The sequence below is a fragment of the Clupea harengus genome, chromosome 15 (assembly GCF_900700415.2).
Source record: "Clupea harengus chromosome 15, Ch_v2.0.2, whole genome shotgun sequence".
NCBI classification, from domain to species: Eukaryota; Metazoa; Chordata; class Actinopteri; order Clupeiformes; family Clupeidae; genus Clupea; species Clupea harengus.
In genome coordinates this window covers 8,781,071-8,805,336 of record NC_045166.1, presented here as the reverse complement: position 1 = coordinate 8,805,336, position 24,266 = coordinate 8,781,071, and the positions used below count along the sequence as shown (strand labels likewise).

Below are 24,266 nucleotides of genomic sequence, written 5' to 3'. Positions count from 1 at the left end.
ATATGATCCAACACTTCTCCCTTCCCCACTGGGGACCTGGAGGGCGCAGGCTGCTGCTGGAGGAAAAAAAGAAAAAAGAAAGAAAAAAAAAAAAACATGTGAAAGGGCCTCCGTTGCTACGGCTCTGACACCGCAGTCACTCACTCAGGGCCCCTGGCCGAGCCCCCTGAAACAACATACTGTTAGTTAGCCACGGTGCCTCTCGTTAGGGGCTTGAGTTCCTGCCAAAACATCCACAGGTTTCTCTCTACCTCACCCACCAGGTTCTTGACAGCTAACAAGAGGCAGGAAAAAAGTCCAGAAAATCTACAGGAAAAGGCATTCAGGGACAGACATAAATGATGGACTCCCCAGCCTGGGGAAAGTACTGGGGAAGGTTTGTTCCACAAACTGCTCTCCTGAGAGACATATTTCAACACTGACTGTGTTACACACTCCCAGCGCCGTAATGCATTTTCATTTGCCATTAGCAAGACAACACTGTGCACACACTAATGAATTTGACAGAATATAGCCTGTTGGGTATTAGTCCAAATGATGCTTTCCTTTTTCTTACAATAAAAAAGGATGCAGAGTTGTATCTTATAAAAATAGATTAAAATACTGACAGCATCCAACTGCTTGAACCGATGTGCTTTCCTCCGTGTCGCTACAAAGATATTTATTCACCAGGAAAGCCCCATTACAGTAGTTCACGAATGACTCCTTACAAACATCTTGACATCCTTGGCAGCACATTTTCTGAGAAGCTTTGCTGTTGTAACGACGTGGGCTTAAAGGGCCTTCTATGGCAAGGAAAACCGTGAGATCTCGAAACCCAAATAAACCAAAATGTCCAGTCAACCCATCAAGGAAACAAATAAAATGAACATAAACTCTGACATAGCTTCAAAGCCCTTTTCCCGACTCAGTCTCAACTCAACCCCTCAGTATCCCTGGCTTCCAAAAAACTTGCGTTAGGCTCGAAACCCGATATTAACATATCCCCAGGAGGGGGGCGTAGCGATGCCGCTCTCCGTAACATGGATGCGGTCGCCATGCGCTTGCCAGTGGGCTGATGAAGTCGTGGCCCAGTCAGAGCTGACATGAGAGGTCATCATTATTTTGCGTCCCCCTGCCGATCCGTTTCAAAGGTGAACGTGTGGGGATGAAAGTCCCCCTGCCTGTCAGGCAGACGGCGGTGCCGGGGAGAGTTATGGCTTTAATATTAAGACCGCCGCTTCAATTTGTCCCCCAGTATAAATGAAACGGCACGGCATGATTACTTTTCCCTGCAAGCCGGAGACATTCACTGGCTAGCAGTCACAACGCGTTTAAGAAGGCACTCTGTTAAAACGGGCCACAGCGGAGTGCGAGGTGTGTGTCCACGTCGAAAACGCAGACAGACAATAAGGCTTCCTCAAAGACCCAATCTCCAGCCGAAGCGACGAGTGGGGAAAAGTCCTCCATCCATGATCAACAAAAGCAGACAGCTTCAAATAGCATCAGCCCTGGGGACAGGGAAAGCCTACTTATAACAAAGCCATTCCCTTATCCTGAAGATCTCCCTCCCTGTCTACCTTATAGAAGAGCTGTGGAGGGGGACAGCTATAAGGCTCAATGCAATCCTTTGAGCAAAATAAATAAAATAAATAAAAATAAAACTTTCACACATGGAGTTCACTCAACTCCATTAAACTCCATGGTCACTAAAACTACATACAACACAAGCAATCTCCATCAAGTCTTTAACTCTTTAGTATGAACACTTAAAAAAACCTTCTGAACTCTATGTCTTTGTGCAACAACCCTTTCTCTCTCCCTTTGAGAGAGTTGACTTTTTGCTACAGCCTTTCTTTCTGACTTACTGTTCTCAATTCTCCTCCCTTTGTCATTCAATAGACTTTGTGCTACACCCAACTCATAGTTCTCAACAGTTGAGGATCTTTTACCTGGATGGTAGGTGGAGACCTCTGCTTGCGCGTGGTGGTGGTGGACAGAGTGGTGGTGGTCTCGATGTAGGTGGTGGACATCTCGGGCGGCATGGAGGTCGTGGTGCGGGTGCCGCCTCGGCCAGAGGGCACGTCGCCCACCAGGCGCACGCTGCCATTTACCTTGATGTTGCCGTGGCCCTCCGCAGCCATGTTGAGCACCTTCAGGCCATTGTAGTAGAGACCCGACAGCTGGCCCTGGTAGGGCCTCTTGCGGTCATTGCCGCCGATGGAGATGGTGGCCTGGGTGTTGAAGATGGTCAGCTGACGACCTGGAGTGGGGGGTGGGGAGGGGCAGAGAGGCAGGGGAGTGGTCTGAGATGACCTGACCATGCGCTGCAGGGTGTGTGTGTGTTTGTGTTTTTGTGTATGGTCAATCAGCTCATTTTGTTACCCTTAAAGTGTTAGTGTTGTCGTTTGCTGCGACACTAACCCCAAAAAAACAAGTCAAGGACACAAGGGGAGAGGCAAAGAACAACTGATACACTTCACTGTAAAAGCCTATCTTATTTGTGATGCACTTTCATGCATATACATAGGCTGAAATGAATAAAACATTTAGTGTTGCTTTCAAACTAAAAAAAGAAAATGACATGCATATTTTTTTTCACGTGTACACAGTCATTTTGTCAAATTCAGAAATCCTAATTAAAAAATATGAATTGTGGGATACCCACAACACTGTAGGCTAATTACATCTGTTACACATACAATTACATTACACTGGGCATGAAATGATAAGGGGGGGATCTCATCTCATAGACATCAAAGAAAGATCATGTTGATTCATGCATGTAGCTCTGCTAATGGGATTTCAAACTGCCTTTGTGCCTTTTAAAAAAATGTTAAAGGGACTTTATAATCGTCTTAGGAGGTTTAAGCAATGACCTTTAAAATGCATTTTATAATGATATTATTACTAAAGTGCGAACTTTAATGGGAAATTTAACAGGCACACCAGCCCTCCCTCCCGCATCTACAGTGCTCCCCCTCTTGAGGCTAACTGCTTTAGAGATGCCAGCCAGACAACAGCAGTGTTCCCTGCTTGACATGCACAACACGTGGAGAAGACACAGTGGAACGTCTTCTTTTCGCTGTGAGTTAAACAATAGCTATCGACTACCTGGCGCTGCAAACACAACCCTGAAGGGTGTGTGTTTGTGAATATTTAACCTTACAACTTAGACACAGTGAAAGACAAAGGCAAAGAATATTCAGATGCAGCTTAGACGCATTTGAAAAAGCCTGTAAGGGTTGGCAGACACTGATTTTTAAAGCTTGAAACAGTGATATGTATGTGATTTAATTTTGATAGCACTTGTTATGGCAAATATTTATAATAAGTGCAGTTGTTATAGCACTTCATGTACATTTTTTACAGCTGTTTTTTTTCATGTGTTCAGTATAGTCCCTTTAACTGTTCTATCCCATAGATGTGGAGAGTGATGGGGGAAAATTCATATTCAGTCTAAAATTAATATGAATACTAAAAGAAAATCAATGGATGCTGTATTTTAGTTGACTAGTTTTGAAGCACTTCAAAATGTGTCTTTTTTTCAAACGGTTGGAGGGAACGACATGACAAAAAAATAAGGAATCAAACAACCGAAATAATAAAAAAAAAAAACAATAAATGAAAAAATAAATAAACACTGGAAATCTGGGAAAGCGTTACCTTTCTCATGTAGCCAATCTTCGACAGGCCGGGTATATTTGAACGGGATTTTCTTATTAGCCGTTTGATAGCGCTCAATGTCGCTGTTGCCTTTGAAGTTTAAAAGTTTAAAAAACAGTTTAAAACTGCAGCAGTCACATATCACATTTAGACACTGGTTTAAAAGAGCGTTTAGCCAAGTTTTAAGATGGGTTAGGTCAATTTATGATTATCCATTTTGGTTAGGTTCTGTTTGTAACACCATACTGATCCAGGGCACTTGCTCAGAATAAAAACAGGTGAAAACGGATCGAAATGTCATCATCCACAAGCAATACATATAAATGGCTTAGACTTCAATATCTCCGACACAGGCACACAGAGACATTTGCAACCTGCAAGAGAGATCAATCAGGTTACACAAAACAACACCATATGTGCTGGAATTTAAAAACCCAGGTTTCGTATCGCCATTCATCTCCCAGCTGATAAATAGACGGCTGCATCGTTAACTAACCATAGCATGCACCGCTGCTGGGCCGAGCGCAGAAATGAATTGGACCTAATTCCGAAGGCACCTCTCCCACTGGACAGCATGTGCTCTTACATTTCAAGGGGCCAGGAAACAAGTCGGTCTACTGTGGAAGTGCGCAAGGAGAGGAGTAGGAGAGGGAGTAGACAGAGGATGAATGAGGGAGAAAAGGATGGATGGAGGGAAGAGGGGAGGACTAACTGCCCGAGCAGTAGACCTGCAGGGGAATGAGACCTCCGATGACATAGATTTGGAGGAGGACACTGCATACAGATGAGATCATTACCAAGCCTGGCGAGAAACGACGGAGGAGAGCGGGGAGAGGTAGAGGCCTCAGTGGCACAGGAGCGGCGGAGCCCTACTGAGACCCGGCCTAACATGTCCCAGCATGACTCAAGCACCAGAATATATTCATCCCTCTCTTCAGGAGATACCGCGCTCCTCCGTCTGACTGTCATTACCATATCTCTGTCTCTTTGGCTATCTCTTGCCATCTTGACTGCCCTCTCTCTTTCTGTTCATTGGTACCTCTCACTCTTTTGTTTTGTACTTTTGCTTGCTCTCGCTCTCGCTCTCGCTCTCTCTCTCTCTCTCTCTCTCTCTCTCTCTCTCTCACTCGCTGTCTCCTGTCTGCTCATTTTCGCTGAAACAACAGCCAGACGAGAGGTGACAATTTCAAGGCACATTTGGGGGAGATCTACCCAACGAGTGTTACATCAAAGAGACTCACAGTACGACTCACGGAACGACTCATTTGTTCTGTGTTTAAAAATAATATGCATACAATTTGAAATATTCAGGCGAGTCGACATCCCCATAATGAAGTAATGAAACACGCCAGACTCCATGCTGAGGTGTTTGAACTTTTCACATGATGCACAAGATTAAAGCTGATAAAATGGTGTTCTTTTGGGCCTGTGCTGAATTATGAAGGTGCCGGGATGACATGACTTCTCACAAGTGTGAAATTTGCAATGGGGGGGGGGGGGGGGGGGTGAAAGACATTTGACACTGCCTCTGTTCAGTGCCATAAATAAAACATCTTCACCCCCTGGATGAGGAAAGACTTAAAAAGAGCAAAGTAACTGCAGTCAAGTTGTGGACCACTGAGTCATGGGACACACTCACGCTTCCACAACCAAGCAAGTAGACAACTATTCAGGCAGGCACACACATACGCACGCACGCACACACACACACACACACGCACGCACACGCACACGCACGCACACATACACACACAAATTCACGAACAAACACACTTGAAAGGAACAGTAACGCAAAATGGACTTAGCTCTTGGCCTTATATTTGAACATGCTCTGCATCTGTCAGCATGTGTATGTCTGTGTGTGTGTATGTCTGTGTGTGTGTGTGTGTGTGTGTGTGTGTTTGTGTCTTGTGTATGTTTTGAAGTACATATGTGTTTTCCCTTTTAAACTCGGGGAAGGAGCTGGTCTTCAAAGCGGTTCAGGTTAGCGCGTGCTGAGAGGCGAGCGTGGGCGAGCGGGATGGGGAGGCAGCGGGTGGCAGGCGCGGGTGCCCGGGTTAATAAGAGCCTCGCAGGGCTGAGAGTTCCTTTGATCCGCACAGGCTCGGCCGACTCGGGCGCCGCCAGCACAGATCCCCTAGACGGATGAAGGCAGCCACCTTGCTAGCTCACCCGGCCGCCCGCACACACTCAAATGGAGGCAGGAACGGGAACACCCTTAGGTGTAAACACCAGCTCTATGAGATTTAGTTCCCTCTCCCTCTCTCATTCACACTCTCTTTCATTCTCTCTCTCTCTCTCTCACACACACACACTCTATTTCTCACTTTCACTCTTTCACTCACTCAATATGTCTCTCACTTTTCAATCTCTCATGCCCTCTCTCCATCTCTTTCTCTCTTTTTCTGCGTCTGTGTCACTTTCTGTTCTTTTTGGGTCTTCATGAGGTAATCTCACGCGTATGTGCATCATGTGAGTTTTAACCCCCTGAGAAATCAGAAAGTAATGCATTTTAAGGGGGGGCTTTGTTTTCTCTCCAGCACAGTCCACAGAGGCTACATGACAGCAGCCTAAGACACCGCTTGTTGATCCTCTCCAATGAATGCCACACTTACTGTGGTCCGACCATACACACACAGTGTTTTGAAGGATTTGGGCTGGGTATTACTGTTAGAATGTAACAGTCATCTTTATGGTATCAGATCAGTGATTTGGGTAGTGGAGATGGCTTTGGAGGCAAACAAACAAAAAGATAAACAAACAAAAAGAGGTCAGACCTCTTCTCACCCACCTGAACATAGCTCTGAGAACAACACAGGTCTGAGCTCGTTTTCCCTCTGCTGTGCGGCAGAGCACGCAATGCTTTGCAAGCGAGCTTGTATTTTTTTTGTTCACTTCTGTACTCGTCAGGCTGTTCGTATATCTGCCTCCTGCTCCATTTTGTCCGCCAGAACACTATCTGAATTACTGCTCTCTGATGGTGCCATTATAGTCAAAACAAACAGTGGCACCGTGTCAGACGGCGCTCTTTAGAGTGTCGGAGCCACGCAGTGGGAGGGCGCGTCAGTGCAGGCTGAACGCACACGGAGAGTCCAGGGGAAGCAGAGGCAATGTAGTCATGATAAATATGCAGGGCCGCCGCAGCATGAGCCCGGCGCATAGCAACAGCCCCTCTCCCACCCCGCACTGGGGCGAGTCCAGGGTGAAAATAGAGCGCTTTTTCTTGTGCTTTGGGTTCGCTCCTGTAAATACTCTCTCTGTGCTTCAGTATGCAGCCGGTGGCTATCAAGGCGGGCGTTCCTGACTCGTCCTGTCCGAAGAGCTTATCTCAGAGGTCATCCACACCTCGGGTGGTAGGTTGAGTCGGAAAAACCTCTGCATTGGACAAGCTTGCGGTGCTATCATCTCGAAAGCGGCAGGGGACATCTATCACTCCCCCTGCGGCGGTGGCGCCGATGGTTATGGAGAATGCACCGGCAGGCAGGAGATGGAGCCCGGGGCACTGGCATTTTGAAGCTTATCTCGATCTCCATGTTGAGACACTCATAAGCGTGGGAGATTGTGTTTCCGATAAGGGCAATTGTGTTTGGCCGCTGGGGGAACGAAGCTATTTATTGCTCTCTTTTATTTTTTCCTTTGAAGAGCGTTTTTTTTTTTTTGGTTGTTGTTGTTTCGGTCTTGTTTGGTGTCCCGGCTGGCAACACACAAGGTCATGGCTAATATTGTTGGCTGACAAGGGGGTGTGTCAAGGTGCTGGGTGTTTACTGAGTGTATATATACTGTATGTGTGTGTGTGTGTGAGTGTGTGTGTGAGCGAGAGAGTGAGAGATTGAGTGAGTGTATATCAGTTCCGGTCACAGCCACAAAATGTCCTGTCCAGGTACACTGATTAGATCAGGAGATAGCAGAGTGACACAGCTCTGCAATGTGTGGTCTGTTCTCCCATTTTCTGCCCGGATAAAGTCGAGGGAGACATTTTGTCTCAATCCCCCCACCTCAACCCACCCCGACCCCATTCTCCTCTCTCTCCCCTTGCGATTCCTCATAAGCATCTGAGCGTCCACATGTGTTCTCCATAGATAATGAGGGAGAAGACACACTTTTTTCCCAGTGCCGTGGGGAGGGCTTGCTTCTCCATACCGATTGATTCTTGAGTAAAGCGATGCCCGCTACTGGCAGGTCTACAGAGAGAATACAGTCGTGTGGTTCCTCTTACACACACACACACACACACACACACACACACACACACACACACACACACACACACACACACACACACACACACACACACAAACACAAACTGCTGTTTAAGCGGCGGCAAGAAAAAACCAATGCGCCAGGCTGACTGCGAGATGGAGAACTCCCAGCATCCCACTGGCTTGGCCCAGGGATGGGCTCAAATGGCCACATAGACACCCGCGGAGGCCAGTGCTCGTTCAACCGGAGCCGTGCTTAACTCGGAACCCCCCCCCCCCCGCCCCATCCCAGACAATAGAATCAGTGAGATTAAGATGCATGATTTTTAAATAAGCTCAGTGGCTCTGACAATGCTAGCTGGGGGCATGAGAGGCCGTGCTGGACAGAGCATGGGCAAATACTGAATTATATAATCACTTAGAAACAGGGCGGCAATGATAGAGGAAGGTCTTTCTATGCTGACTTATATTATCCTAAAATAACACAGCTTAAATTTAGAAGAAAGACCGTGTGTGTGTGTGTGTGTGTGTGTGTGTGTGTGTGTGTGTGTGTTTTTGTAATTGTGCCAAGTGCATTTAAAATGCCTTATGACTAATTTAATAATACACGAGTTTGAATGGGGAAAGAGAATGAGTGAGTGAGTGAGTGAGTAAACGGGGCGGGGGGGGGGGGGGTCTGGGGGGGTAACAGCATACATTTTGGCCCTGTAAATCATAGAATCTTAGACACATCCTGTGACATTGAAGAGTACGTCAAATGGATTCAGGCAAGTTCAATATACAATTAAAACATAGGAAAGACCATCAGAGGTGTGAAAAGGTTTGGGGAATGAGAAAGAGAGAGAGAGAGGGGGAATGAGAGCAGAGTTAAAAGAAAATAGTTAGAAAGGAGAAGATGGAATGAGAAAGATAAGGAATGAGCATGAAAAAAAAAATAGCGTAAGAGAAAAGGGGAAGGGAAGGAGAATACAAGAGAGAGAGAGAGAGAGAGAGAGAGAGAGAGAGAGAGAGCGAAGGATAAAGCAGGGTACATTGCAGCACGGATGAGTGGGCCTGCAAAGAACATGCAGCTCTCCTCTCCTGGCTTCTTAAACTCCCCATCTCTCCAGCAGCCCCTCATGAGGCATTCAGCTGTACGGTCGCATCTTTGACACTAACCCCTATCAGTGCTGTCACTGCAGCCACAAAAGCGCCCAACATTCCCGGGGAATAAATATCTGTCTGCTCGGATTATACAAGAGAGGCGTAGAGAAGAAAAGAAAAAAAAGAAGTCAGAGGCGCAGTTTGTACACACAACAAACGCAAACAGCGTTGGGGAATGCTATTTGCCATCATATGCTATTTGCACAGGTCACTGACTGACGATTCACAAAGCCCTAGCAAATCCAGCTCCCCCTACTCCATGGTCGCCTATACTGAGAGTGGAGGTGAGAAAGATGTGGTCTGAGGGTGTTTATCGAGCGTCCGCTGGGGTGGAGAGCCCAAGCTCTGATGCTAAGAATCTCAAGTGCTGTTCAGTCAATGAGTCTGCGCCTTAACCCGCAATTACTCAAGAGATGACAATGCCTGGAGCAGGAGGGGACCCGAAATCAATAATTGTCAAATTACAACCAATTGAACGGCCCACAAATTACCAGCGGTGCCGGGAACAAAAATGGGGAATTACCAAATACGCAATTTCTGTCGAGCCGTTTGGCATTTCAATGGAACCAAAAAGAACACAAATGTCAGAGAAGATTCACAAATTAAATCAATGGGAAAAAAGTCCCCCCCTCCTGGTTTGGAGGGCTCTCAGTCTGCTATCCTTTTAAGGCTATTGAATCAGCCTCTCTAAACAATAGTGGTGACTTCACACTTGGACATCGATTTGGGTTGGCAATGGAGAGAGAGGGATCAATGGATTGAATACTGCTGTGAGCTGTAGGTAATGCTTACACCTCTTAGTGTTAATGGTTCAACTGCAATTTAAAGGCACTGGATTGGAAGGTGTTCTTAGGTGAGCAGGGCAACTGAACACTGCTGTTGAGGTGAAGTCCAGAAGAAAAGAGTAGATTCAGTGGCTGTGTGCTAATCCATACTGAAAGTCGGACAGGGAGAGGGAAGGGAATTCGAAGACAAATGCTGACTGCATAGTTCTTAAGAAAATCGATCAGAACTATTAAAAAATGTCCTTCATTTTATGAAACAGCAAATCGCAAAAAGAAAAAAAAAACACTGCTCTGAGACAAAACAAAGGTCTTTATATGGATGTTTTGAACTTGCTGTGAACTCAGAGGGGAAAAAAAGCATAGAAGTGCTTGGCTTGGTGCCTTTCTTTCTAAACCAATTTTGCTCCATGCAGAGCTGAGAACACAGGCCAGGTTGGGTCAAGTCTGTGTTGTTGTGAGGGGGACACGTCAGAGACTGGACAAAATTCTCTCTTTATCTTCAGGCCAAACATGCTCGGAATCAAATGATCTTCTTAAAAAACGAAATGATAACAGGGTGACCAGACCAGTTGAAGCAGACTTTTCTTATTCAGCAAGACCTTTAAAATCAGTCAGAGCTAATGGTCAAACTATTCCTTTCAGTTAATCCAGATCCACAAAGTCTTAAACGTGCAATTCATGATTCTAAAATCAGCGAATTGCTCCTCAAGGTAAATGTCAAACAAACAAAGCCATACACTATCCCAGCCAATCCACATGTTGCTTCGGGAGCACGGAAAAAGGAAGGGTGTAATTTGATTGGCTCATGAGCTCAAATATCAACAACCTTCAGCCAGAATTAGCCAGACTACCTTTGAGGAAGCTATCGATTTGTGGAGGACCCATGGCCACTCGCGAGACTAGAATGCTCCTTCAGCTTCATGAGGGGCTCCAGACGTGTTCTCCCCACCTGTCTCTTGTGGGCTCCACATCAGCCATTTTGAGTCAAGCTGCCAGAGTGTCTTGCCCAGTGGAAGAGAGTGAGTAAGAGGCAGACGAGAGGCTCTCCTGGCAGCCTCTAATTGAAGGAGAAGTGCAGGGGTCAGACGGTCCACAGAGGGCGGAAGCCGAACACAGACATCAAAGGGGAGGACAGCCAACCCAAATTAATTGGGTGTGAAGCGCACTGGAGGATATGTTTCTCGTTTCTCTATTTCTTTCCTTTTTCTTTTTTCCCCCTGCCTTGCCTGAATAGGCGGGCGAGGGGGTGGTGGGTTTAGCCGAACACGCCGAAGTTCCAAATAAAGGGACTCGTCTGAGCTTCCAAACGGAAGTCAGTCCAGACTTGATGAAGCCATTTGTATGCAGCCTTTGGCACTCACCTAGTCCCAGCTGAGCTGAGAGAGAGAGAGAGAGAGAGAGAGAGATGGACGGGAGGGGAGGGTGAGCAGACGGGCGGGCCGATGCTCCCGTGTCCCTCGGCAGGTTGCCCTCCGTCAGCTCAGAGCGCTTGAGCCCAGACGAGTGTTGGGCGTACACTCAGGTACCCTTCACATTGCCCTAAAATAAGCTGGACAGATGTCCCAGCTCAAACGGCAAAGACAAAGGCACCGCCCTGGCCTTCTTTCACACGAACCGGCCAGGTGTCCTGTCTTGATTGGCCGACTTCACAAGTGCGCAGGGAACAGTTAAAACGCCAGCATGTGACACGATTCTTGTTACATCAACTGGAGCTTACTTTCGACATTTTCATATTTTATGTGTACTTGTGACCATTGTACTCTTGCCTTGACAGGCAAAGAGATAAAAGGAGGAGAACTCATTCTGAATGTGTTAGGAAACCATATTTTTATGTGTCTTCGTAGCCCTATTTCTTTAGCACCGAGAGAGACAGAGTGAGGAAAAGGAAGGATGGTCTAATGTTAACATCTGTTTCTTCTTCTGCAAACCAGGAGGCCTTCAGAATGTACAGATGGTCCATTATTGGCCAGGGGGAGATAATAACGCGATGTGTAAACGCACAACTCTGGATATGTTCCCTGACCACCCCCCCCAACTTTGAGCACGCGATATCCAGTGAGAGAGGCGCTCTTTTGGAACACATCACACCTACAGACCGGCCGTCACAGACCGTGTCTTTCTCTACCTGAGGGGAAGTGCTCGTTGATTGGCCAGTTGTCCACCTGCAGCGTGGCGTTGCCTCCATTCCTGGTGAAGCGCACCAGGTGGTATTTTCCATCATTCACTGTTGCGGAGGGCTCCTTGACACTGATGTCCACAGTGCCGATGTTGAAGGTGACGCCCACCTTGCCTTCCTCCTGAAACAGGGTAAAAAAAAAGAACGTGTTAAAACACACATCCGCATTCACACGCACACACACTCCAGCTACATTAGCAGTCAGGAACTTTTTCCAATTCCCTAAACATTTCTAATTGACCATTGCTGTACTTCCCACACATTTCTTTCCACACTTCTTCACAGGTTTCAAAGGAAGGCCATCCAGGAAGAGCCGGAGATGGGTCCGTGTTGAATTATTCAATGTCATTCCATAAAAATACACGGGCAGCATAAAAAGAAATGTAGGGCACTGATGTAACGTGGCCAAGGAGGCTTCTGAGAGGAGAGGAGCAGTGGTGAGCGCGTGGACAGATGCGTGGTCGACTCACACCGATATGCCCCTCCATATATGTTTTATTCAGAGCCATTAAAGGGTATTTGTGCAAGACAGGGAGAGAGAAAAGAAGGTAGGGCCCCCCCACCCCCAACTTCCTGGGTGTGCACGCATTTCATACCCTGCGTCCTGAACATGCTGGATTCACTTCTGCTTGTATAATGAAACACACACACACACACAAATACACACAGGCATTTCAGAGAAACATTTACAAAAATAAATACATAAAAAACAGAAGCATGAGCAATGATGTGGGGCGATTCATTTTTTTCCTCTCTCTCCTTCTCCCATGTCATTTGTTTTAATCCCCTCTGGGAAGCAGGGGTAGTATAATTACCTGCTTTGAAAGGATAGAGTGGAGGGGTCGTTTGTCATAACAAGAGCATGTAGATTCACTATGCTAGAATGTTCGACAAATAAATCCACTCCTCCTCCATGCCTATGTCACCCCCCCCCTTCCTTTCTCTATCATATGTGTACCCCTCCCTTCTTTTTTAGACATCAGCAGCCCCTGTGAAACATCACACACACCTGTAAACAATACTGTTGCTCTTTAATCACGACCGATATATAGCCAAAACCAATAGAAAGGAAACACATTTCCAGTTTGCTTTACAGACCTCTATTGGTAATACACAAGAAAAAAGACAAAAAAGGAGAAAAAATAGATGGAAAATAGTGAACAAATGGGGATAAAGCAAACAAAACAAAAAAACACTGCACCTAGACCGCCTTAGGAAATGGGCCCAGCAGAGATCCTCTCTGATCTGTGAAGCCTGTAAACCCTGTCTGATTATGGTCACAATGAACCATGATAGCACTGGGAGTTCCACTGTTCCCCGTGGAGGGACACTGAGGGTACCTCTCCTCCTCCTCCTCCTCCTCTTCCTCCTCCTCCTCCTCCTATAGTAATTGCAAATAGTATGTGCAGATGCTCCCCACTGAAGAGAAAGAGAGGTGATGATAACAGACTGCTGTCGGTCCGTGTAGTGCAGAGCCTTTGGGATTTGCTGGAACCTTCCTGTACCCAAAGACAGCTCCTCAGGGTTCAAAAACATCCCCCTTTCTTGGGCTTTGTCTGTGACTGTCTCTCTTTCCCCTTTCCCTTAATCTTTTTCTTTATATCCTTTTCTTTCTCTCCCGGTGTGCCATGTTCTCTCTATATCTACTTTCTTTTTTTTCTTTCCTTCCCTGTCTGGATTCTTCCTCCCTTTCATCACCCATCACTCCTCCCTATGTCTGCTTTATTTCTCCTTCCTTCCATCCCCCCCCCCCCCCCTCCTCTCTTTCTCTCTCTCTCTCTCCTCTCTCTCTCTCTCTCTCTCTGGGCATCCATCTTAGCCCTGTCACTGCTGCAGAGGTGATTGGCATTTCCAATTACACTTCATTGGTCCAGGGGCCACGAGGCACGGGAGCACTTCATTGTCTTCGCCAATATGAAAAAAACCTGTGAGATCAGAATGTTCAAAGTCACCAGCAACCGCTGCTTTTATTTTGTTATAACCCGTCACACAAGCAAAACAATGGTCACATCTTTCGTGACACGCCACATTATTTCGGTGTCAATACACGTCAGAAAGCATGATATAACCCAGATATGACGAGGAACTAGTGAGTTGCTATTTGTAGGTCCCTAGCATAAAAAAAAAAACGAAGACCCTGTGTAGTACACAGTGTTGCACAGCAGGGCGCACACGCACCAGTTTATTGTTGAGGATTTCTTTTAAAGATATGGAAATGGGAGCGTTTTGTTGGCGGTGCATCCCTGCCGAGAGAAGGGTAGGAGTTTGGGTGTGAAGGGGAGGGTTGTGATGGTGATGTTGGTGTGTGTGTGTGTGTGTGTGTGTGTGTGTGTGTGTGTGTGTGTGTGTCTGTGTGTGTCTGTGTGTGTCTGTGTTTGTGTGGGTGGTGGTGGTGGGGGAGGGTTATGGAACTGTGATAAAAAGTAATTTGAGTTTCAGCGCTGCAAAGAGTCTAAGCCTGCAGGAGGGTTCCATTGTTCCCCACATGATGCGCTCCCTGACACCCGTAATAAGCTTGGCGATTCAATCCTGACCCGATCAATGCCTCCAACACAAAGACAGCCCCAGGCAACAAATCACTCACAGGGCCCCTGGCCGACCCACAAGCCCTAATACCAAGGCAGAAACATCACAGGGAAGACCACTTGTCAAACCAGCCCCATCACCATATGCACCCACTCGCACATACAATAAAACCCACTCCAGACACGAGACAAAAGGGTGGTCTCGACAGGTCCCTGGACGAACCTTATAGAGCTCCAAGACGAGGGGCTAAGGTAAAGCCAGCCTCTTACTTGTTATCTATGCTTGCTGTCTATGATCAGGACGGAAGCGAACGCCTTTAAACAATTGATCTGTCGAGCGAGGAAAAACAAAAAGAAACGGAACATGATTCCACTCAACAGATACGCGTCTGAAAGTGAATCCATCCTCATGGGGCCATCAGGAGAGAGGTATCATATCCTACACACACCACAAATCCACTAGGACTCAGATATGGTGGGGCGAAAATAGCTTCAGAGGTTGACACCAAATGACTGCGAAGTCCCCTCTCAGACAGCGGATCCCGTATCGCATCGCCGAATTATGCTCGTATAGATTACATAGCCCCTGACTCCATATCTAAATTTAGTTCCCTGATGGGGGGCTCGTGAATGGGGCATCAAGGCAACGCCATGGAGGCGGAATCGACTGGAAAGATGAACGATAGCGCCATCAACCCCCCCCCCCCTCACCCCCACCCCCCTCACCCCATCAACACCACCACCCACACGCCATGGAACGACTAGAACGCGGCGCCTCCAACACCATCCAATCTATTGGGGCGGTAAGTGAGGGTGATACTTGGCGAATGGCAGGAACATTTGTAGCTCTTTGTAGACCGCAGGGCTCCTATCATTAGGAAAAGCGATTGCTCTGCCATCGGCCCTCTGCTCACCTATAATTCCAGCATTAATAAAACAGCAGGCGCGGAATGAGGAGGAGGGGGGGGGGGGCACAGGAGGCGGGGAGCACCTTCATGTGTCTGTTGGAACAAATATGCACTCCAAATACCAGGGAAATAAGCACTGCTTTATAAAAAGTCTGCTATACTCCGGTCTGCCAGAATTGCACAGGTTGTGTGCTTGTGTATGTGTGTGCTTGTGTATGTGTGTGCTTGTATATATGTGTGTTCTTGTGTGCGTGTGTGTGTGTGTGAGGCATTTGCGTAGGAATACAAATATGTCTCGTACGTATGTAAGCATTAGCGTGCTGAGTTCAGGTAGATGCGACACACGAGCGTTGTCAAAAGCCATCGCGATTGAGGATAAGATTAATTGTTTGTGAAAAGTCATTCTCACTGGGAGTTGTTGTGATTTATCCAATTACACAATAACAAGGCAAGCCTTCACAAGAGGGGCATCGTGAATAGCCAATCTCTGGAGTTTTTCCCTCATAAACCTTCATCATTCTAGCTTATCTACCACCTCATACACCCCGGCACCACTATACTGCAATTTCAAAGCCAAGAAGACAAAATAACTAGTATATGTATCACTAGAGACAATATATCAGCCTCATAAAATGCAATAAGTAATCAAAAAGGCTCGATTATGGAATGCATCCTCTGGTGAACACAAATGCTAGGCTCATAACATTAACCCAACCGACGCACCAAACAATCTCCCTCGAGGCTTATGCTGAACGGTGAGTTACACCACACACCCCTCACCACACAGTCTCCAGGACATCTTCCTTCCCCGAGACTAGGTGTGCCATTAAGACAAGAACGAAATGGCCCTTTACCTAATGCTAGATAATTGAAGTCCATTACTGAGTTTGTTAATGTTCAGGTCTGCCTGTCAATGTTAGCCTCTAACCCTCTATGACTCGCTCACACACTCTCTCTCTCCCTCTGTCTCTCTCTCTCTCTCTCACACACACACACACACACACACACACACACACACACACACACAAAGAGGGAAATGGTGCATATTAAATTCAGGCGGCACAATGGAAAGTAATGGCTTTGTCTCCCACGCTCTGCTCAATGTCAACCGCCGCAGCGGCACTCTGATCCTCCTTGTGATCGCGCCAGGTCACGCCGATCAATTATTTATCCGCCATTTCCTCTTGTCCGCTCACGTTCAAACCCGATTTCCATAGACTTCGACAGGGGAGTGGGGTTTTTGTGAAAACAATTTATCAGTAGTGTTATCACATCCCCAGCGTCCATTGAGAGCTTAGCTTACATCTTCCCTCCCTCCCTCTCTCCCATCACAGAGTAGAAGAGGATGTTCATTGTCAAACACATCACAGTGCTTTGTTTATGCCATTGATTTCAGTCAAGGCACCTCTGCCCCTGGTGAGCTAGCCCTCAACTAATAAGCAACCTCACTCGCGTCGATCGGCCTTTGAAGTCAGTTTGAGCTTGCCCACACACAAACGCGCGCACACACACACACACACACACACACACACACACACACACACACATACAAACTAACACACAACCCTAGAATGAAATTAATAAAAATGATATACATTATATATATATATATATATATATATATTATATATTCCATTGATGGAAGCATGAATTTTACATGACCACAAACCACAGAAGGCACCCAACATTTAGTTTTAGTCTTTTCTTTTTTTGTTGTTTTTCTTTTGACAGCATAATTTGCTTCACTCTGGAATGATAAAGAGTTAAACAACAAGGAGCTGGTTATCTCCACAAACATGCGATATAACAACGCTAAGCTGTGATGAATGCCCGGGTTCGTAGTGCCCCGTTAAATTGCCTTTCCTGTGCACCGGGGAGGACTGCGGTCCTGATTTCAGACAGCATAATTTCGAATCCCTGCACCACCGCAAAACCATAGCAATCCAGCACCAGTAATGACTTGTACTGTAGCGTGCTTGGCTCTGCTGATATAGCCATTGTTTCTGACTGGTAATTGGGTTTGAACCGGCACAAAGCAGATATCAGCATCGTGTCAAAAAAGGAAATAACATACGGACATGGACGAATATAAGACACCAGTTTCTCATAATTGCATAGGTAGGCCAAACAGCTATGGCATAAATGACCACTGAGGTCGGTTCATTAAACACGGATAAGCAAAGTGTGCTGATAAAGTCTGATTAACAAAAAAAATTGCGGCAGTGATTTAACTTGTCACTCCAATCCATCATGTCTATGGTAAATCCACCACATCCACTTTGCTTCCACATGGGCCTGGTCTGGTTCATTAAAAAAGCAAAGAAGAAAAAAAGAAAGAAAGAAAGAAAGAAAAAGCCAAATGGGATTTGCACTCAGTGGAATCCAGTGCTGTGAAAGTCCATTAGCGACTCGCCTAATGAAATTGAAACAGCTTGGTAATCAAATTGGAATCTGTTTGGCAGATATTTAATTTAATGTGCTGGTGAATTCGAGCAATTTCAGAGTGCAGGTTTTAAATTGTGCTGTATTAATCAACCAGGCCAGGTCCCCTTCTCTATGTCTTAATGAAGAGAAACAATTCGCATAAAGCATTTATAAAGCAAAAAGAGCAATGTTTCTACACCCAAAACAGTGTCCCCTTTTCTATTTAGTGCAATGTCCTGTGCTACACAGTATAACTGAAGAAACTTGGGATTCAAATTTGAACGAGTAAGGGAGAGCGAGGAGTCCTTTGCGTCTCCAGAACAAAGGCATGGAAATGATGGCTGAAACGATGTAAGCTCAAAAACCATAACTTCATGGATGACCTTCCCTTTCATGCACCCCGAAAAAAAAGACGAGCTGAGGTTATGTAAGAGAAATGGCTTGTCACCCAAATGAGCCTTCAAGGAACATTGATGAGGAACGTATAGCTCCAAGCAAGGGTACATGATATTTCACATCTCCGTTTGAAGTTTTTCTTCTATTTCCCTGCCCTACTACAATTCCTTTTGTTTCAGAATAGCGCAGACGCACAACTCCCTTTGTTGATGGGGAGAGAAAAATGTGCTTGGGTTAAATTTCAGGGGAGACACTCGACATTTACCACTGTGATCATTGGAAGGTTGCACACTAGTGGATGACAGCATGATCTGGCACATAAACAACCATAGGAGACCAGAGCTTGAGCTAGATACCACAACGGTCCTTCAAAGTAATTAACTTCACCACAAACTCTCCATCTCCAGTCCTTCACAAACGGAGCCAAGTGGCGCTCGGATGTACTTCGCTTTGAACATCAAGAGCCATGTGGACTCTCACACTCACAGGAAGAGGCACCGGCCCATCTGCTCATCCACTGTTTCCGCCCCCCCCACCTACGAAAAAAGAAAGCAATGCAGGAATGCGACAAACAATGGTGTCCTTTGCAGTTCTCGGCTTGTACAGGAGAGAGAACGAGAGAGAGAGAGAGCGAGAGAGAGAGAAACATAGCTCTCTGCCAGCCTCAAGGAAAAAAAAGAAATGACTACAAACTCGACAAAAGCGGCTAAGCCTTAGTGGCCAGAGAGAGGCACCACCATGCCAGGTGAGTGGCTAAATCCGGCGGTGCGGCGTAAGGGCGTTTGAAAAATGGGCAGCGTGAGCTTAGAGAGACATCAATGGGGCAGAAAAAAAGAGGCGATGGAGGCCTTTATTCCCCTCACCTCATTCTCTGGACAGACACCATTCTACTTGCCATGCATCAGAGACTGCAAACACAGACTGCTGGCTGGCCTGCTCTGATCCGTACTGGGCTGTCGGGATAAACGATGGCAGCTCAGCAGAGGCAGTGTTTGTGCATCAGTGTGTGTGTGTGTTTGTGTGTGTGTGTGTGTGTGTGTGTGTGTGTGTGTGTGTGTGTGTGTGTGTGTGTGTGTGTGTGTGTGTGTGTGTGTGTGTGTGTGTGTGTGTGTGTGTGTGTTTGCATGTGTGGTGTTGTGGTGTTTTGAGAATGAGAGAGAAGTGATCCAGTGTGAAATCCAAGGCAGCATGGGCTGGGATTACACATAAAAAAGCCCTGATGCATGGAGGCTGCAGGTATTATTCCATGGAGTGTGAATCACCGCTAGCCTGACAGGAGAGATTACCTCTCACCAAGCGTAAATAGAGATACACCGGGCTTGGTTTTTGCACCGTGGGAGCACGCCGTCATGCAGGATTAAAAACCTGTGATCTGCCGTTGCCAAGTTTACGATTATCCATTCATGGACAGTTTGCAAAAAGGAACGAGGCAATTGAGAGGTTTGAGCTGAATCTTCTTCTACTGGCTGTAGAAATTGTGTCTGTTTGAAAAAAAGGGCAGGTGGCTTGGCTGGCCCTCTCTCAGCAGGTAATGGCTTACACGTAGAAAGGGCCCTAGCCAGCCTTTGCAAGTGGGGGACCTACGGTGCAGTGGTCAGGGAATGCTGGATTGCACGGTTTGAAAATAAGGGGTACTAGCGCAGACGGCTAAGCTAGCTGGTGCTCAGCAGGTAGCGGTTTATCTCTGGAGTGGGCCCTGGCCAGCCATTGCATGTGGGGCCTATGGTGCGCTGGTTAGTGAATGCTGCTGGAAAGCAGTTTCATACAACCCCCCCCCCCCCCCCATCTGTAATGCATGACCACGATCAAGCACTCAGCTCGGTCCGTCTCTGCATTAGCACATCAAAATCCCCCACGCCTCCATAGACATTGTGATTGTGATTCGAGAACGCCATTCCAAAGCAAGATGGGATTACATGCTACATAGCCTACTGTATCTTCATCAAGGAAAAAGAAACACAGAGGGAGTAGGTCAATCAATTTGTACAGTGTCTTGACACGGAATGACTAGGAGGATCCTGATTTAAAAAAAAAAAAAAGCAAATCAAAGAGACTTGCTAGAAGACTTTGTGAAATCACTTCAGATTTGCGTAAAATCAAAAAGCCCCAAGCAGGACCCCCTGGTGCGAGGTAGCCCAGAACGTCTCTTAAAGAGTCAGAGGCACGAAACGAAACTGACCGCCTAGTGGGCACTCGTCACAGACGAACATGAGCCAGTCAGGCTAGCATGAGCATTGGTTCCAGCTGAGATAGCCGGAAGACAGGCTGGGTAAAGAGTATCTTTCAAGCGTAGAGGAAATATATCAGAGCCCTCAAAAAAAAAAAAATAATAAAAAAAAAAAATAGACAATGATGGTTTTGATAATGGGGAAGGAATCTATCTAGGTCGGCTGTCTTCCTCCCTCTTCGGAGAAAAAAAGAGAAGGGCAATCCAGCACTGTCATTGTCACCTCTCATTGCCAGTTCTTCTCTGTGTTAGGTGCTTCCTGGCATCCCATTTTCACATCTTTTTCATCCTACTGGCCCTTTGCCACATTATAACAGGATTATCAGGGCAGGAGCAGCGGGTGCCAAAAACACAGAAACACTAACACTTCTGACCAGCATAACGATGAATATTTGGAAAGTCCTCAGTTACAGCACCATGCTGATAGGGCTTGAAACAGTGTCAAATTCCTTAGACAGGATTGATCACTAGACACCGTCACTACCAAATATAAATCATCTTATTCAGTAATGGTTTACAAAACAGCACAGAAGATAAAAAAGATCCGATGAATGTCCTTTCTCTTCGTTAGCGGTGTGGACAAGAGAGAACAAGAAGTAGCAAGGTTGAACCATGGCCATTTGAATCACAGACGATTCTGACACGTCTTTGTATTTTAATAAGCGGACCAACGTTGTCGTGGACATTCAGGGCAAGCATACGCCTTGAGACACTTGGGACTGACACATTTGTAGCTAAATCTTGAACAAAACTGTAGAAGCGCTTACAGCGACGCCATCCATATTCATTAGGATATGAGGTCACTCCGATTAAAATAGAAGTGATGTCATGCTATATCAGATTTGAGAGGAAATTCACCAGGGAGAATATGAAGAGATAAGTAGTGTGTGTGTGTGTGTGTGTGTGTGTGTGTGTGTGTGTGTGTGTGTGTGTGTGTGTGTGTGTGTGTGTGTGTGTGTGAGAGTGTGTGTGTGTGCATATATACACATGTGCATGGATTAGTGTGGATGTGAGTGTATTGTACATGCGTGTATGTACATGCGTGTATGTGAGCATGCACGTGTGAGTGTGTACACGCCCTTGTGTGTGTGTGTGTGTGTGTGTGTGTCTCATTCTCTGCAAGGTCTCTTGTGCGTGTGTGCGTCACACAGACACACAAGGTTATTTCAGGAGACTGTCAATGCCCATGGACTCCGGGAGATCAAAGCCTGCTCACTGCAGCAAGCACTGGCTCGTCCTCTCTGTGTGATCGCCTTTTTAAGCACAGCAGCTCAACGGTGAGGCCTGGTTACAAGAAAGCCAGAAATGCGTCGGAAGAGACCCGACAAACCTATTTCGGGAAAAAAAAGGACCCAATTTGTTTCACAAACAACGAAGCGAAATGCTATTCGAGAGACAAACTAAATCTAGAGAGGCCTCATTTTTGCCTCACCCTCCATTAAGCAACCTTTACTTTAAAACAACAAACCACCGGGAGGTAAAGGTCATCATTTGAAAGGCAAACTCGAGCCATGTGGCGGTATTCACATCGAGAAGCAAACGCGGCTCATTTCAGGGGATGTCTAAAACGCCATCATGGGCTAAGCTTTTGAATACTAACGCTTGGCCACTGGGGTTTGTCATCGAGAGACAATAAGGAAATCCCTCAATTTCTCTCCCATCTTGTAAGCTTCTCAAAGAGAGTGAGAGAAACAGATATAGAGAGTGAGAGAGAGGGGGAAAAGAGAAAAAAAAAAAATAATTGCACACATGTGGCCTTCTATGCGGCCGTTTCTCAAGGAAAACAAGCGAGTGAGACGCAAGCCAGATGCATCTGATTACCAAACTATGCAAATAGCCTCCTTTTAAGCATGGCGCTCTCCAAGGTCCTGATGCTCCTGAGTCTGACACACAACCACCAACCCCACACACACACCCGCCTCTCTCTCCACATACACACTGTAGCGAATAGGGAAAGCACACAGTGTGTGTGTGTATGTGTGTGTAATCCTGTGTGTCTATTTGCATGTGTCCATGCCCACTCCCAGGTGAAGGAGGTAGTTAGGCCTCCTGCAGGGACGAAGGCAGTCAGTGTGCAGCTTTAATGAGCCACAAGCCTGCTCTCCCCTACAGCGCCTTCCTCAACAGTAACTCTGATGTGTTCTGACTCTGACCACTAACTTACTGAAAGTACCAGTGGGTCCCGGCAGTTTACTCAATGATCTACGCACCGAACCATTCAACGTTACCTGTCTTAACTTAACTTCAGTAACTGAATTACTATTTGATGCAGTGGACAACAGACACACGTCAGGGAATACCTCATCTGCATTCATGAAATGTCCCAAAGCGCTTGCCATCATTTCTGGAGGGGCAGCTGCATTTACTCCTTTACATATGTCAAATCAGTCGCAGCTCCACGTGGTAGTCAGAAGATGAATGGGTGTCACCTCAGAGGCACTTTACTGATACTGAGGCTCTGCCATCATGATTCCCAGTCAAAAGATCACTATGAGCCAGGTCTCGACGTGAAGGGTGGTGGGGTGGGGTAAGCTAACGATAGACAGCTCTTTTCTTTTTGACAGCGACAAGAATGAGAAGCAGGGCCAAGGCAGTGTGTGTCTAAATAAAATATGAGGAGGTGAATTTAGCGTGGCTGTTTCAGACATCCTCCGCATTAGCAGGGCCTCCCAGTCAAAAAGGTCTCCCCCTTTACTCTCTCTTACTCTCCCTCTCTCTCCCCCTAATGTAAGAGAAGTCATTAGGTGACAGAGTCCATGTTGTTATTTATGTTCGACATCTTAACATCAGTGACCCCCAGAACTCAGTGACACATGTGGTAATGGAAGGGAGTCAGCAGTCAAAAGGGCCACGGGTGACCTGGGGGGGGGGGGGGGGTAGTCGACCCTGAAGCATGTCAGAGGCCATGTCTGCACTCTGGGACAGCCAGAGTTTGAGGGCTCCTCAACCCGATATGTTCCAGGGAGGTAAAGGGGTCTGTGACCTTTTATGGTCGAAACTCTTAACCGATCAGTTCTCTGTCTCCAGCTTGGCTTTATATAGATGTAATCTGGCTTTTAACAGGAAAGAAGAAGACTGAAAAGAAATGCTGCATGGGCGTCGGCCATTGGAAACACAAGTCCTTGACGGGAAACAGGACTTTTATTATGTCGTAAAATACAGACATACGTAAGGCTTTGGTTAACAGCTGGCCTGTGCTGTGCACCAGCATGGCACAACATCTAGACACCTTGCTGACTGGAAGTGATGTGAAAACTCGACGTGGGTGCCGACTGTTGGAGATCATCACAACGTGAACGGGATGAGAGCAAAGGTTAACCAAAATGGCCATGTAATATTAATTTGCAGATGAAATGAAGATGTAACAGCTTCAGAATGGGGTGTGAGGACATGTTCACTTCAATGAGCAGCTCCAAATTCATGTGATTGAAACAGTTCAAATTAAATGTTTTTGTAGATATTTTAACACTAATTAATGAACCAAAATTAATAGTTGTGATATTGGGCTACTCAATCTCTTAATTAATTGAAACTCTCCCGAAAACACAGGTGTTCACTAGTTTCCTTTAAAGTAAAATCAAAATGTGCCGCGAATTAATAAAAACACAAAGGCTCTTTTTGTGTTATGTCTGCAAGAGCTTTTCTTTCCATTTGATCTCCTTTGCCTGTTTATTTCTTCCTCTCTCTCTCTCCTCTTCAGAAAGAAAAAGAGAGAGAGCGACTTCTTGCTGCTTTCGCCAGCAGGTGCCTAATCCTAAATGAATACATTCACAGGGAACCAATCTCTCGCTCTACCGCTGATATTGAAAGCAGCAGATAGATTTTTTTCCCCTTCCAG

General features: G+C 46.3%; 1 protein-coding gene across 12 annotated transcripts in view; it reads right to left on the bottom strand.

Moving 5' to 3' along the window:
- nrxn3b (neurexin 3b) overlaps positions 1-24,266 on the bottom strand; it is a 229,725-nt gene that overhangs the window by 27,865 nt on the left and 177,594 nt on the right. For 10 of the 12 annotated variants that reach the window (XM_031581679.2, XM_031581683.2, XM_042709849.1 and 7 more), the window contains 3 exons: positions 11,898-12,069; positions 3,646-3,735; positions 1,932-2,242 (listed from right to left, as the gene is read on the bottom strand). In XM_031581679.2, coding sequence (XP_031437539.1) covers positions 1,932-2,242; positions 3,646-3,735; positions 11,898-12,069 — 573 coding nt within the window. The remainder of the gene's footprint in view (positions 1-1,931; positions 2,243-3,645; positions 3,736-11,897; positions 12,070-24,266) is intronic. The other 2 variants (XM_042709853.1, XM_042709854.1) reach the window with 1 other exon arrangement.